Source organism: Callorhinchus milii, unplaced genomic scaffold (assembly GCF_018977255.1).
Source record: "Callorhinchus milii isolate IMCB2004 unplaced genomic scaffold, IMCB_Cmil_1.0 Scaffold13, whole genome shotgun sequence".
NCBI lineage: Eukaryota > Metazoa > Chordata > Chondrichthyes > Chimaeriformes > Callorhinchidae > Callorhinchus > Callorhinchus milii.
The window spans coordinates 1,110,958-1,125,458 of record NW_024704754.1 but is presented as its reverse complement, the minus strand read 5'-3'; the positions used below and the strand labels follow the sequence as shown (position 1 = coordinate 1,125,458).

The 14,501-nt window shown below is 42.9% G+C and overlaps 2 protein-coding genes across 7 annotated transcripts; one reads left to right on the top strand and one right to left on the bottom strand.

The window, feature by feature from the left end:
- Positions 1-1,076: 1,076 nt before the first annotated feature.
- On the top strand, positions 1,077-8,857 carry LOC103183723 (polycystin-2). 2 transcript variants are annotated; one of them, XM_042339845.1, is made up of 13 exons: positions 1,077-1,389; positions 1,876-2,126; positions 2,617-2,841; positions 3,255-3,483; positions 3,644-3,814; positions 5,116-5,174; positions 5,678-5,798; positions 5,933-6,031; positions 6,167-6,291; positions 6,586-6,652; positions 7,501-7,610; positions 8,082-8,211; positions 8,650-8,857. In XM_042339845.1, exons 1-13 carry the CDS (start codon positions 1,270-1,272, stop codon positions 8,725-8,727), a joined length of 1,785 nt encoding a protein of 594 aa, XP_042195779.1. In that variant the 5' UTR covers positions 1,077-1,269; the 3' UTR covers positions 8,728-8,857. The 2 variants fall into 2 exon arrangements, with proteins under 2 accessions (XP_042195779.1, XP_007899556.1); XM_007901365.2 differs by having other exon boundaries at positions 4,993-5,174.
- On the bottom strand, positions 3,840-13,308 carry LOC103183722 (protein phosphatase 1K, mitochondrial). 5 transcript variants are annotated; one of them, XM_007901363.2, is made up of 7 exons: positions 11,576-12,182; positions 11,060-11,160; positions 10,626-10,791; positions 10,247-10,391; positions 9,583-9,717; positions 9,007-9,169; positions 3,840-4,147 (listed from the first exon to the last, which is right to left on the bottom strand). In XM_007901363.2, the coding sequence occupies exons 1-6, from the start codon at positions 11,986-11,988 to the stop codon at positions 9,038-9,040; spliced, it is 1,092 nt and encodes a 363-aa protein (XP_007899554.1). In that variant the 5' UTR covers positions 11,989-12,182; the 3' UTR covers positions 3,840-4,147; positions 9,007-9,037. The 5 variants fall into 5 exon arrangements, with proteins under 5 accessions (XP_007899554.1, XP_007899553.1, XP_007899555.1 ...); XM_007901362.2 differs by lacking the exon at positions 3,840-4,147 and adding an exon at positions 13,246-13,308 and having other exon boundaries at positions 8,814-9,169; positions 11,576-12,113; XM_007901364.2 differs by lacking the exon at positions 3,840-4,147 and adding an exon at positions 12,715-12,774 and having other exon boundaries at positions 8,814-9,169; positions 11,576-12,113.
- Between the last annotated feature and the right edge of the window lie 1,193 nt (positions 13,309-14,501).

Here is a 14,501-nt window from a genome sequence, read left to right as displayed (position 1 = left end):
GGAAGAACGAGGTTTTTGGAACTTTTCACTGACCAATCTCTGGACTTCCTGTGTCACTGGTCACTGCCGGAACCCCAGGCTGGAACCTTCATCTCCATTTAAACCCCAGAAAAACAACCCACACAAACACACTAACTAGCAAACTAAGCAGTGAACTAGCTAACTAGTGAACTAACTGATTAACTAACTAGCCAACTAACTAACTAACTTGCCTCCCTGCTCTGGGAGCTCCATACACACAAGCCATCAGCACTGAGCAAGTGGACAGTTTGGGCTGAGGTTACACTTTGCTGTGTTATGACTGTGAGAGATGGCTAAACAAGTGCTGAAAATCCTGACAACCAAATACAGGGACCAAAACACAGGTAAAGGGGACTTTACATCCCTGTAAAGTGTTTTTTTTAAGTCGTTGTTGTTTGTACGTTGCCTTTGACACAGCGGATCATCACAAAGCGCTTTACAGAGACGGAGGGAAAGGGCCACAGGTTGCCAGAAAGGGTGGTTAAGGCCGGGACACTGGACACATTTAAAAAGCACCTTTCACGTCTCAAGACCCTTCTCTTCGACTGCGCCTTCGGTCACCCTCCTACCCCTTTCCACAACTGTGCACAACTGATCCTAATCTCACATTTTTGTTGCAAAATTTACTTTTTTTCCCTTCAGATCGGTTGGAAACCAAGTTCCAATATAACAAGGAGTTTACAGCACAGATTACACTGCAAGAGCTGATATTGTATTTAGTGTTTTTGTTAACTCTTTCTGTATGTAAGTAACATATCTCATGACATATTATATATTAGATTATATATTAATGATCCCAATGGCAAGACACAATTTTTACACCCCTTTGACAGCCAAACCCTACTATCGTGACTACCCCACTATTGTGAGATTGTGGAGTCCTGTAGTTGAGACGTCTCAAAGCGCTTCACAGGATATACCATAAAGTGAATTGACTGTATATTTTGTGGGCGAAACACAGCAGCCGACTGTGCACAGCAGCGTCCCCACAAACAGCCGTGGATTGAGTGACCACATTTAAAAAAAAAAAAATCTTTTGAAGGGATTCTAACCCCTGAAAAGACCCTCCACCAATCGACTGATACCCAAGTACCTGTTTACTGCTAAACAATATTTCTCCTCAACTCTAATCCCCAACCTTCATCATTATCAGAGTGCTGTGATTCGCTACTTGATATATTTTTGTTATAATTGTGTTATCTCGTGCACTTTGACAGATTTCCTTTTTGTATTACAGTGACATTTGGAATGGTAAATTCCAACATGTATTTCTTCACCAAAGTTATGTCTAATCTTTTCCTGGAAACCAAATCCAGTGCTCAACTTGTCAACTTCAAGAAGATAAGAAGTATGGAGGATTTCTGGGAGGTAATGATCATTGTTTAACCACGTGTTAGATTGTGGGACTTCTATTAACAAATAACACTAATATAATAATCCTTGCATTTGGTATAATAATAATAATCCTTGCATTTGATATAGCGCTTTTCACGTCGGGAGGACGTCCCAAAGCGCTTCACAGAACGCACTGTAAAGTGAATTGACTGTATATTTGTGGGCGAACGCGGCAGCCAATTGCGCACAGCAATGTCCCACAAACAGTCGTGGATTGAAAATGACCAATTTTTATCATTGTTTTGGGTTTTTTAGCGCTTTACCTCACGTCGAAAGGTCTCAAAGCACTTTCATCATCGATCTGAAAGATTAACTCACTTTCCTCTCTCCGTAGATGCTTCCTGACTGTTCTCAGCCACGTCTGTTTTTATTTTAGATTTCCAGCATGCACGTGCAGTATTTTGCCTTTTGTTTATCCATGTATCTATGTCTAATTACTGTAAAATTATCCCTCTCTAGTTTGCTGAGGGCCCACTTTTGGATAGCTTATACTGGAAGGAATGGTATGATGGCCAGCCTCTGTCTTCAAAAGAAAGTTACATATATTACGAAAATATTCTTTTGGGAGTCCCTCAGATTCGACAAGTTAGAGTACGCAATAATACATGCTCTGTTCTCAAATATTTTCGCGACACCTTCAAAGACTGTTTCAACGAATATTCTCTTGCAAATGAGGATCATTCAGCATTCGGTCTTCAAACTGGATCAGAGTAAGATTTATTTTTATATATATATACATATAATGTCTGTCTGTGTGTGTGTCTGCCAAGAACCCAATCATCGTTTGATGTAGAGACATGATTTATATCTCACCGGAAAGGTCTTGATCTCCTATCGTTGAACAGGTAATGCTAAAAAATATATTACATAATGCTTTCATTAAGCCCCCAATAAGATATGTATGGTATTCTGCAACAAAATGGCGACAGACACGTCACACACCCTTCTGGAGAGATATATCTATACCAATAAAGATGAAATGTCTGTCTGTGTGTGTATCAATCCTCAGGATGCACTGTAAAGTGTAGTGACTGTATTTTTCGTGGGCGAAACGCGACAGCCACCTGCGCCCAGCAGCGTCCGCACAAACAGCCGTGGATTGAGTGACCAATCGTGAGGTTGCGCGGTGTAAATGCAAGTTGCTGTTGCTGTTGTTTCTAAATCCGATGTTCTTCCTCTTTTTTTTTTGAATATCACAAGATGGGAATACACTGTCCCGAACAGCCAGTTTGAGCTGAGGCACTGGGGGAAGATCAGCAAGTACAGGAATGGCGGCTACATCCTGGACCTGGACAGACAGAAGGAAGAGAGCGCTAAGAAGATTAAACACCTTAAATCAAACCTGTGGCTGGACCTGGGGAGCAGAGCCGTCTTCATAGACTTTTCGGTCTACAACGCCAACGTCAACTTGTTCTGTGCCCTCAGGTTGGTAAAGACATCAGATTTAAAGCTCCGTGACATCAGACAGGAACTTATACTTCCACAATCCCGTTGGTGGCTCTGCTGAGATTTCGCAAATGTTAGGATACGTTTTCAGAAACGGAGTAAAAGGCGATTTTGCAGCTATAATATAATATAATAATAATAATCATTTGTAGTAATAATAATAATAATCCTTCCACGCGATACAGGGCCTTATCACGCCTTCGAGACGTCTCAAAGCGCTTCACAGAACATACTGTAAAGTGTGGTGACTGCGTATTTTTATGGGCAAAACCCGGCAGCCAATTGCGCACAGCGGTGTCCCCACAAACGGCCGTGAATTTTTCCGACCAGGTTTTTTTTTTGGGTGTTTTTTTTTTGAACGTTTCCATGTTGTTCTCTCGCTCGTGTGACAGGCTGTTGGTGGAGTTCCCGGCCACTGGTGGTGCCACCACTTCCTGGCACATCTACACGGTGAAACTCCTGCGATACGTTTCCACGTTGGACTATTTCCTGGGGGCCTGTGAAATCCTCTTCTGTCTCTTCATCTTGAACTACCTGGGGCAGGAGCTGATCGAGATGTACGAACTAAAGCTGCGTTACTTCCAAAGTTTTTGGAATTGCCTGGACTTCCTCATTGTTTTGGTCAGTTCTAGATTCAGGCTTATTTGGGACGTCCTCCCGACGTGAAAGGCGCTCTGTAGATGTAATTTTGTTGTTGAATTTTGTTGTTAGATATTGTCCGAATTAGAGTACAAGTCTCTTTCTGTCTCTCTCTCTCTCTCTCGCTCTCTCGCTCTTTCAGTTGTCTTTGCTGGCCATCGTTTTCAGTATCTATCGTACAGCAAAAGTGAGCTTGGTACTTGAAAAACTTCTGGAAAACTCCTTCAAGTACCCGAACCTTTATTTCCTGGCCTACTGGCAGAACCAATACAACAACATGATCGCTATTACCGTCTTCATTGCCTGGATAAAGGTAATGCGTGTGTATTGATCGGGGTCTTTACTGTGAAAATGTTTTGATGAGAAAGTTGGTCGTTCTACGATTACCCTCTGTGAGCTTTTTTAAAATTGTCTTTTTTTTGGGGGGTGGGGGTGCTCACTGGAACCCAATTTCAGTGGTTTTGACACGTCCTCCTGATGCGACGGTGTCTATGTAGTGCAAGTTGTATTGTATTGTAACCCCGGTCTGTGAGCCGGTGTCCTGATCCCAGCCTTGACATCAACGTTACGATTAATCGCCCTCTGGAGAGCCATCTCTATGCTGCAGCTCCCTCTCATGGTAGACTTGAGGTTGTTTTGGGGACAACTGAGGATGGAGAGATCAACCTTATTATTATTATTAATAATAATCAATAATAACCCTTGCATTTAATACAGCACATTATCATATCGTTGAGACGTCTCCCTGATAGATCCACGGCACCGTGAGCGATTCCTGCCATATTTGAGTATTATCACAGATACAATGCGAGGATCACAATAGGTTAAGCATCAGAAGAAAATGAGCAATATTTTGGGTATTAGTGATATTTTCGCTGAAACTGCTGAAAAATATTTACAAAGGGTTTACAATAAGTATACAGCACAGACACAGGCCCCTCATCCCAACCAGTCTATGCTGGTGTTTATACTTAAGTCTTCACCCATTCCTTACTCTCTCTCACCCTTCGATTCCCCTCTCCCTCATGTGAAGGTCTTGCTTCTTCTCGAATGTATCTATACAGTATTATCTGATTCAAACACCGTTTCATGCTCAAGTTCCACAGTCTCACTGCCCTCTGTGTGAAGCAGTTCCTCCTAAATTCTCTTTGAGATCCCCCTGGTCGCTATCTCATATTTGTGTCTCCTGGTTACGGACGCCTCTAGCAGCCGATTTATGTTAACCGATTTGTGTGAAGTGCTCTGGGACTCTACCCTGCACGAGGGGCGCTATATAATAATAATCCTTGCATTTGATGTAGCGCCTTATCACGTTGTTGAGACATCTCAAAGCGCTTCACGGGCTATATTGTAAAATATAGAGACTGTATCTTGTAGGTGAATAAATGCAAGTCGTTGCTGTTGTAACCTTATCGAGTTCTTTAAAGGGAGCAGTTATACAAATCGTTTTTTGGAGAATGTGGATTCTAAACCCAAACAATTTTATTTCAGATATTTAAATTCATCAGTTTCAATGAGACGATGACCCAGCTCGCTACAACCCTCCAGCACTGTGCAAAAGACATTGCTGGATTCGCTATCATGTTCTTTATAATATTTTTTGGTTATGCCCAGTTAGGCTACCTTATCTTTGGTGCCCAAGTGGAAAGTTTTCATACCTTCAGCAACTGCATGTGAGTATTAAAACAACAATATCTACGATCGATGTCTAAGATGTTGCTTTATAGTATTATGTGGTAATAATAATAATAATAATTAGCCTTGCATTTGATATAGCGCCTATTCACGTCTTCCGAGACGTCTCAAGGCGCTTCACAAAATATATTGCAAAGTGAATTGGCTGTATATTTTGTGGTTTTAGGGGATTATTACCCCCGGAAAGTGATCCGTCAATCGACTAACCACCGGGTTCCTACTTACTGCTGGTAAACAGAGGCGTGGGTGTGGAGCGAGGAAACTCGCCCAACGTTCTACCCCCTGCCCAGGAATCGAACCCAGGTCGCTCGCTTGCGAGTCGAGCGCTATTATTGTTTTTCCTGTACTGTGACCAGCATAGGCTCTGAGTGCTTAGCTTTCTCTGAATAAGGACCGCAGTAAAACTCAGTCGGCAGCTTGCTTGGATTGCGTTCAATGTTTGTAAGATGGAGTCTGCATTTACAAACCTCTCTCTGTTCAGTTTTACTCAGTTTAGAATTATTCTGGGAGATTTTAATTTTGCTGAGATCGAAAAGGCAAACCGAATCCTTGGCCCTATTTACTTCACCACCTTTGTATTCTGCATATTCTTTGTGCTGCTGGTGAGTGTATGACGTATTACATTAGATTATATTATATTTGCAACGCGGACGCACACTCGGACACCTGCACATGTTATTTATTGTTCAAGTTTCTCCTATTCTGTTTCGACACTCGATTTGGTTCTTCTGTCTAGAATGTCTTCTTGGCCATTATTAATGAAACGTACGCTGAAGTCAAGGGGAATAGGTCGCTGAGGAAGATTGATTTTGATATTTCTGATTTAATTAAAAAGGTAAGAACCTTGAAATTTAATAAATTAATTTGTTCGAGTAGATCTGTAAATCTAACTTAATTCTAAAGCCGACCTTCAAGATTTCACTTAATATTGTCGTAACTGAGAATTAATAAACATTATGAAATGTCACAGCATATTGACAGGTGCCTTATAAGGTTCAAACTGAAAAAAGCCCCAACTGAAGTCTATGAAGCTATTGAGTCAAAGGCGGAAAAGGAAAAGGAACAATCTCTTCAGGATGACGAAAAGAATGAGAAGTACAATATCTTATGATATTTTCAATACTGTTAAAATTAGGCACTTGTTTACTGGCACATTACCATCCACCCACATTTTGCTACAGCTTTTAAAGTTATTATTATGAATATTATTATTATCGTAACGCTCACCCCTGACTCGCATCCGCTCCCTGTCCAAGATCGCTTTGCTTTAAATGTATTATATAAATACATAAATACAAGTTGTTGTTGCTGTTATTGTGTTTATCATCATGTATTAGACGCATTGTACCTAATCTATGTATATTCTTGAACTTTTAAACACAATTGCAGTAAAGAAAGTGCACAAGCAATACTCAATGATCCTTGTTTGGAAGAATTGGGTGAAGAAATCAATCAGGTCAGTCAATAAGAAGTATTGCATCACTGAGAACATCTCAAAGCCTTTCACAGAATATACTGTCAAGTGAATTAACTGTATATTGTGCGGCTGAAATGCCCACAAGAAAAGTGCTTTTCAGGGGAAAGAATTTTATGGGTTTTGTAACTCATCTGAAGAACAATAAAAGTTAAGGATTAAGAGTTGTGTGATATCGCTTTACCAATCGTCCAATGACAAACTGAAGGACAGGTTGGGTGACGGTGACCTGACTATCGCCTTGTTTACAGGTATAGTTGCTTATTTGCGGTTCAGCACACCTAAACCCCCTCTCTTCTCCTCACTACAGAGAGATCAAGAGATCACAAGGGAGCTTCCATTGATGGCCATTCAGTCCATTTGATCTTATCCTTCCAGAATCCCAAGCCCACTATTTTCCTTGTTTTTGGTCAGCTGGACGCGTGCGCGTCGGACACGCAGAAACCCATTACTGTACTTAATAGCTCTGGGACGCTACCCCACGTGAAGGACACTATACAAATGCAAGTTGTTGTTGTTGTTGTTGAATGCTGACTCTCTCTGTGCAAAGCACACCCTGTTTACCTAATTCCAGAGAGTACTAAGTACAGGTTGGCAGGAAGTCAAGGCTTTGGGACGTCAGAAATTACTGCTGGAATTTAACCAGTTCAAATTACACTGTCCTTCACAGCTTTAGGTCACACAACCTGAATGAATCTGCTTCGAAAAACAGACACAGTGGGTCACTCACACTGGCACTTTGTGCAGCTGCCAAATCGCTAAGGTCTTTCGGCTGAAAAATGGGTTAATTTGGTTATTGTGGATAATCGGTCTACCTTGTTTTTAAACAGGAGCAACATACAAACACATACTATGGCATTGATAACGGTGAAGAATACAACAGCTACCGAGACCATGTGGTGGATAAAAATAACCGCATTTCGGCTCGAAGTTATCATCTGTGAGTCCAATACTTTTGCAAATAGTGAAAGGTCTCCATTAAATGATTGTGGTATAAAATTGCTGGAGAAACTAAGCCAAGACGTGGTATAATTGGGCACATCTGATGTTTTCGGAGGTCAGCCGGATGCCTGACACACGTGGAAACTCCTAACTCCAGAGATTGAGAACTTCCCCTGTATTTAATACTAATAATAATAACCCTCGCATTTGATGTAGCGCCTTATCATGTCTTCGAGTCGTCTCAAAGCGCTTCACAGAATATGTTGTAAAGTGAATCGACTGTATATTTTGTGGGCAAAATGCAGCAGCCAATTGCTCACAGCAGCGTCCCCACAAACAGTTGTGGATTGAGTGACCAAATTATTATTATTGCTACATTTATTATTTATTATATTGACATTATTATTATTTGTCATTACTATAAATCCCACAAATGTATGACATCTTTTTTTTAAATCATTCTTTTCAGACTCATCGTCCGTACGGAAAAACTGGAGTACCAAATGAACTGCATTCTACCCAAAGTGCAATGGATCGTAAATCTGCTTCGAAAAATAGACCATGTGAAGTTAGACAAGTTAACATCCAAACAAAAACTGGTGAGTTCACATGGTTTATTTTGTCCGGCCGGGTATCTGACACCTGCAGAAACCCATCACCATCCTTAAGAGTCTCCAAACCAAACTGGGCACTAGATAAATGTAAATTGTATTGTACAGTTATGTTTACATATATGAATATGTATTTATACGGTTACGTATTGATATATGTAAATATCACATGCAACAACAACAATAATAATAATCCTTACATTTGATATAACGCCTTATCACGTCATTGAGATGTCTCAAAGGGCTTCATAGGATATACTGTACTGTGTATTTTGTGGGCCAAACGCGGCAGCCAATTGTCTAATTAATCAATTAATCCCTCAAAAATGGTTATTATAATACTATGATATTATTATTATTGTATTGTTATGATATTTTACTAATCTATTGCATGCATAAACACGGTAAGTTTTTTTTATTGTACAGGTTGTAGAGGAGAAGCCGGACTTGGAAACTTGGTCGCAGATTATAACTGAGAGCCAGGAGCCAAGTCCGAAGAAATAATCAACAACGTTAAAGTGGCCGAAAAGCACACAAAAAGAGCAGGAAATAAGAAGTGAAACTATAAATCCCATAAGCGGCCCCCAAAAATGTAACAGTAATGAATATTTAACAATAAAATTGCACAATTGTCGATTACTCTTGTTTTTTAGAAAGAAACAACAGTTTTTCTGTCAAATCAGCATAACTTACAAACAGACGAACACAATACAAAATTATATTTGTGTTGAATAGACTATAATTTGACAATGAAGATCCCACGACAGGGTCCCAGGTACCTACTGGAGATCACAGTCGACGGCTCCTTTGCCTCCTATGCCCATCTCCCACTGGAGGCAATGTTGCGGCTCAAAGAATAGCTCCTGTCTGTGTGTTTGTGTTTCCCCCAGGCTCCAAAAGGAATGACAATTGCTGTACTGTTATCTTCTGTCCCGCACTCCTGAGCCTGCATTTAAAAAGACAAGTTTTAACGTAACGACAACTTGCATTTATTTAGCGCCCCTCATGCAGGATAGCGTCCCAGAGCGCTTGACTGTGGCGGAGCACGGCGCCAATTGTACAATTCCATGGGATGCCAATCAATCTGGGATAAGACAGTATTGATTCCCCTATTTGTCGAGACACTTAACAATGAACCAGCAGAGAAAAAAGAGAGGTAACAGCAGTCATAGCATCTGAATCTTTACACCCATGCGAGGCTTCGAGATGTCTCAAAGCGCTTCACAGTATATACTGTACAGTGAATTGACTGTACATTTTTGTGGGCGAAACACCTTCTGTTTTATATTCCAAGTGTAGGGTAGTTCACTGGCTAGTTAGCAATGGCTAGTTAGCCACTGTAAAGTACATCGCTCTTACCCTCTCTGTGATAACCTGAGCAGCTTCAACTGCGCTCTGGCACTGGCTAACGATGTCACAGATCTCCTGGCTGCTCAGGATGAAGTTAATTCCATCCGTGGTTAAAACCAGGAAGCCATCCTCTCCATGCCTCACCTGCAAAGGGAACAATTTTGTCCACATTAAAAGTTCGAAGCAAACTGAGCAAAGTGCAAGTTGCGACAGGTATTGTTCTTGAATAAAGACCCTCCTCCTCTTCAACCGTGCCTTCAGCCACCCTCCCGAGATCAGTTTGAACATCTCATATCGACCGATGAGGAAGTTCTCTCGGTTCACCCTGTGTAGACCATTATATCTTCACACCAGGTCCAACCTATTGGCTGCTGAGGCCCAGAAGCCCTCTTTGAGAAACAGCCGTGGGCAGCATCAGCAATATTTGGTGTTTCCCTCTCAGAAACATAACATTTACGGGATTATGGCGGGAGCTGGTGGTCCTGATGGAAATGGGGGGGTGGGGCTGGATGAAATCGGCTTTGGAACCACCTGCTTTACACTATCGTGTAGAAAGAAACCCTTTCTACCTCCAGTGTCTGCCAACAAAGCTACAATACTATATTACTGACCTGGGACCTGCAGAACAGAGTAAACGACCCTCTTTAGAAAAAAAAATTAGTAACGTCCTTACCATGATTTTTCTGGTTTCTGGTTCAGCAATGACTCCGGTGGCCTTTAGGGCCAAGTCACCTATGCTGCGAGTCATGGCAAGCCTGCCGTTCACAAAAGGTTGTCCCAGACTATTCCAGGCAATAAAACCACCAGCTTTCTTAATCCTGCATGAAGTAAGTGTCAAACAGTTTGATTAACAATCTTCAAAAGTGTCTGCGGAGAACGGATAATCATAATAATCCTTGCATTTGATCTAGTATAATAATGTACAGACACTTCATATAGTTGTATAATTCCAGCAATGTGACTGCATTATCCTCTAACGCACACATCACTTCCCATCCCTCTCAGTTTTCACTGGACTGTAAGGTATCGTATATTCACGGCTGTAGCTTTACCTTTCCATTTCATCCTTCCTGTTTGGAGTGTGGTCTATAGTGAGTCTCTTTGCTTTTCCCTTCCGACACAATATGGCTCTGCTGTCTCCTACGCTGGCAACAGCCAGCTCAGCTCCATTACGTAACAAGGCCACAGTAGCAGTGGTTCCACAAAACTGGAGAGCTTCTGAAACGATAGATTGTTAAGATTTCTTACCTCTCTGGAAACAGCTCAGATTGCAATGCAGGCCTTGGAACAACAACAACAACTTGCATTTATATAGCGCCCTTCACGCAGAGTAGCATCCCGGAGAGCTTGTAGACAACACAGTGATCATACACCGACCATTCACCACGATACAACAAAATGAAAGGAAGAATGAAATTCTTTAAACAGTCCTTACTCTGTGAAAACGAGACTGGCAGAGGTTTTGGAAAACACGAGCAATGCTTACCATCACCCAGCGAGCAAACCTGCTGCCCAAACTCCTCATCCACCTGCATAAAGGCTTGGCTTAGGACCGTTTCCAAGTTCTCCTCTCTTGATAAGCACAACCTGTTGCAAAACACGGTTAGAAACATGGAAACATAGGAACAGGAGGAGGCCATTCAGCCCCTCGAGCCTGTTCCGCCATTCAATAAGAGCATGGCTGATCCGTACCTCAACTACAATTACCCGCCCTTCCCCCATATCCCTCGATCCCCTGATCTAACAAATATCTATCCACCTCAGTCTTGAATATACTAAGTGCAGCTGAGATTCTGTATCTGCTATGGATGCAGTGGGATAAACAGGGCCTTCGATAAAGTCACAGACACGGCAGGAATCACCAGAAACTGCCCTTATTCCCACTGTTACGCTGTGCAGATACTAAACCGTTCCTCGTCTCACAACACAAGGAACAAATGATAACGTGCTCCACGCAACACAGGGACGTACGAGCAGCCTTGTGTATCGTCTCCTGACTTGCCTGATATACTCCGCCATGTGCTGATAGCAGAACTCTGCCGCTGAAGCTCCCCCATGTCCGTCATAGACGGCAAAATACAGCACATCGTCCCTCAGCTCCTCGGCACCACAGCGGTCCTCATTCTCCTTCCTTCTCCCAATCCGGCTGTCACACCCCACCCTCGGTAGGCTGACTGACGAGAACGTCTTCCTGAACTGAGCAACGTGTGACCCTCCCTCTTGCCAACCGGCCCGGATTCCCAAACCGTTCCAAGCACCAGTGCCCTGATCTTTCTTGAGGCCGCGTTGGGAATTCCCGTGATGCCGTCTCGAGGCAGAGTTATCGCACGCAAGTGTAGTGTAAGCGCCTTTCAATGCTGGTCGAGCCTTACGCAGCGCACTTTGTATCTGTGCTCCAGCGTAGCTCCTGAACATAGCAGCTTTGGATGTTTTCTTTCACATATATCAGCCCGAGGCTCATTGAAGAAAGAAAAAAAAAAATCTGCTGCAGTTTCTTAAACGTAATACCCCCGAAATGTGGTTCTGAAATTCAAAGGACTCTGTAAAGGATGTTAAGAGACAAAAAGCTTATTGACCCAAACAAAAGAGAGCCCATTTTTTACCCCTTTCCCGAAAGAGCCGTGATTGGAATGCACAGCTACAGGGGGACAAAACACCGCTGTGAGAATGAACTATACTCATTCCATTAATATATGAGAATTAATTATGTTAATTAACATAATATGATATTAATATATTCTGCGAAGCGCTTTGAGACTTCTCCATGATGTGACAAGGTGCTTTGTCAAATGCAAGGATTATTATTATTATTATTATTATTATTATTAAGGGTGCCACAAGAGAAGGCTGTGTTTCTACATCTCTCAATCTATCACATGAACCGAAACCAGGTCCCTTCAGCGTCAGTTTGCACACCGATTGTCTTGCTGTGTTTATTCTGGCCAGTAAATAACCGCCAAAGGCAGTAAGAGTGTGGAGGATTAGGGGAGGGTGACTTGCAGAAATGCACCACAACGCCACTGCAGTTTTCCGGCAGCTATTTGTCTGAACAAATTACTACACGTACAAGACCAGAGCAACAGACATTCCGAACGCTACCGTTCGCGATAGTGTCGGGTAATAATGTACCTCCATACCTACATGTGTGCAGCGCCCTTCAAGAGGGTTGACATCTCCGAGCGATACGCAAAGACAGGAGGGAGAGGGGAGGAGGGTCGGAGGGGGAGGTGACCTTTGACGCACAGTTAAAGAGGTGGGTTTTAAGACAGGAATTCGAAAGGGGCTGAGACCAAACATGAAACCAGACGGGGATAAGGAGACGTTTCTTTTCACACAGAGCATTGTTACGGTCTGGAATGCAGGAATTTTCTTCAATTCATACAGATGTACAAGTACAAGAGGAACGTTACTGTACGGGGGAAATATTTTTAATATCGTAATATTCTCTCCCACTCCAATTATTATTAATAGTAATAAGCCTCGCGTTTGATACAGCGCCTTATCACGTCTGAAAGCGCTTCGCGGAATATACTGCAAAGTGAATGGACTGTGCATTTTGTGGGCGAAAGGCGGCGGCCAATTGCACACAGCAGCGTCCCCACAAACAGCCGTGGGTTGAGCGACCAAATTATTATTATTATTATTATTATTTTGAAGATAAAACCAGCTCACCTGCAGAGCACCGTAGATCCATCAGCGCTTGCCGACTGTTTCAGTAGAATGGGATGGCCTCGTTCCTGGAACGTGATTCCCAGCCACGTCGGTCTTCAGTGACTGGGATTTAAAACAACATAACCTGAAGGTTTCATTTCAGCCTCGTCAGGGAGTGAGTCAAAGGTCCCAAATCACAGAAGGTCAACAAGTCACAGACAGGCACTAAGAATGAATTTGTTGCACATTATTACAATACAGTTGGATCTGTTCCTGCAAAACAAGATCTACTTCAATTCTGTAGATTTAACCCTATTAATGGGGATTTTCACGTCAGCGAATGAACCGTCCAGGGATCTGAAAACAGCCTCACAAAAATTGGAAGAAGTTAAAGAATCAAATACAATAGAATCAAATACAACTCCATTTTAAATGAATATAATTCATTCATTCCCACGTATCATCGGTATTTCTTGTACTTTGCTACTATACATTTAAATCGTCACTATACATTAGACTGGTGATACCTTCGGATGAAACTCTGCTCCTCTATGCAGCATTTCCCTTTCATTAATAATAATAATAATCCTTGCATTTGATATAGCGCCTGATCACGTCTTCGAGACGTCTCAAAGCACTTCACAGAATATACAGTAAAGTGAACTGACCATATATTTGTGGGCAAAATATTGACATTGATATTGGCTGCTGCGTTTCGGCCAAAACACACAATCAATTCACTTTACAGTATATCCTATGAAGCGCTTCCGAGACGTCGCGAAGACGCGATAAGGCCTCGTATCAAATTCAAGGATTATTATTATTAATATTGCTGCCGCCGTTCAACCGAGCAGCCACAGCTCACGTCAGTGATGCCGACCGACTGATGGCCACCGAACAAAGGATCCTCTCTCTGCGAACAGCACCGATGAAGGACGGATGGAAAAGGTGCCATAAATAAAGGTGCAGTGTGTTGTTTTTGCCCAGTGCTGCCCTCCCCAGCCCAGCCCTGCCCTCTCTGCCCAGCCCTCCCTGCCCTCCCCGCCCTCCCCAGCCCTGCCCTCTCTGCCCTGCCCTCCCCTGCTCAGCCCTGCCCAGCCCTGCCTTGCCCAGCCCTCCCCTCTCTGCCCTGCCCAGCCCTGCCTTGCCCAGCCCTGCCCTCCCAGCCCAGCCCTACCCAGCCCAGCCCTGCCCTGCCCTGCCCAGCCCTGCCCTCCCCAGCCCAGCCCTGCCCAGCCCTCCCTGCCCAGCCCAGCCCTCCCCAGCCCTGCCTTGCC

Excerpts from the sequence above, each read along its gene's own strand:
- LOC103183723 (XM_007901365.2), top strand. The coding sequence starts at position 1,270 with ATGGTAAATTCCAACATGTATTTCTTCACCAAAGTTATGTCTAATCTT. Across the intron at positions 2,842-3,254 it reads AACTTGTTCTGTGCCCTCAG|GCTGTTGGTGGAGTTCCCGG; the intron begins GTTGGTAAAGAC and ends CTCGTGTGACAG. Across the intron at positions 8,212-8,649 it reads TAACATCCAAACAAAAACTG|GTTGTAGAGGAGAAGCCGGA; the intron begins GTGAGTTCACAT and ends TTTATTGTACAG.
- LOC103183722 (XM_007901362.2), bottom strand. The coding sequence starts at position 11,988 with ATGTTCAGGAGCTACGCTGGAGCACAGATACAAAGTGCGCTGCGTAAG. Across the intron at positions 11,161-11,575 it reads CACATGGCGGAGTATATCAG|GTTGTGCTTATCAAGAGAGG; the intron begins GCAAGTCAGGAG and ends GTTTTGCAACAG. Across the intron at positions 9,718-10,246 it reads CAGAAACCAGAAAAATCATG|GTGAGGCATGGAGAGGATGG; the intron begins GTAAGGACGTTA and ends TTCCCTTTGCAG.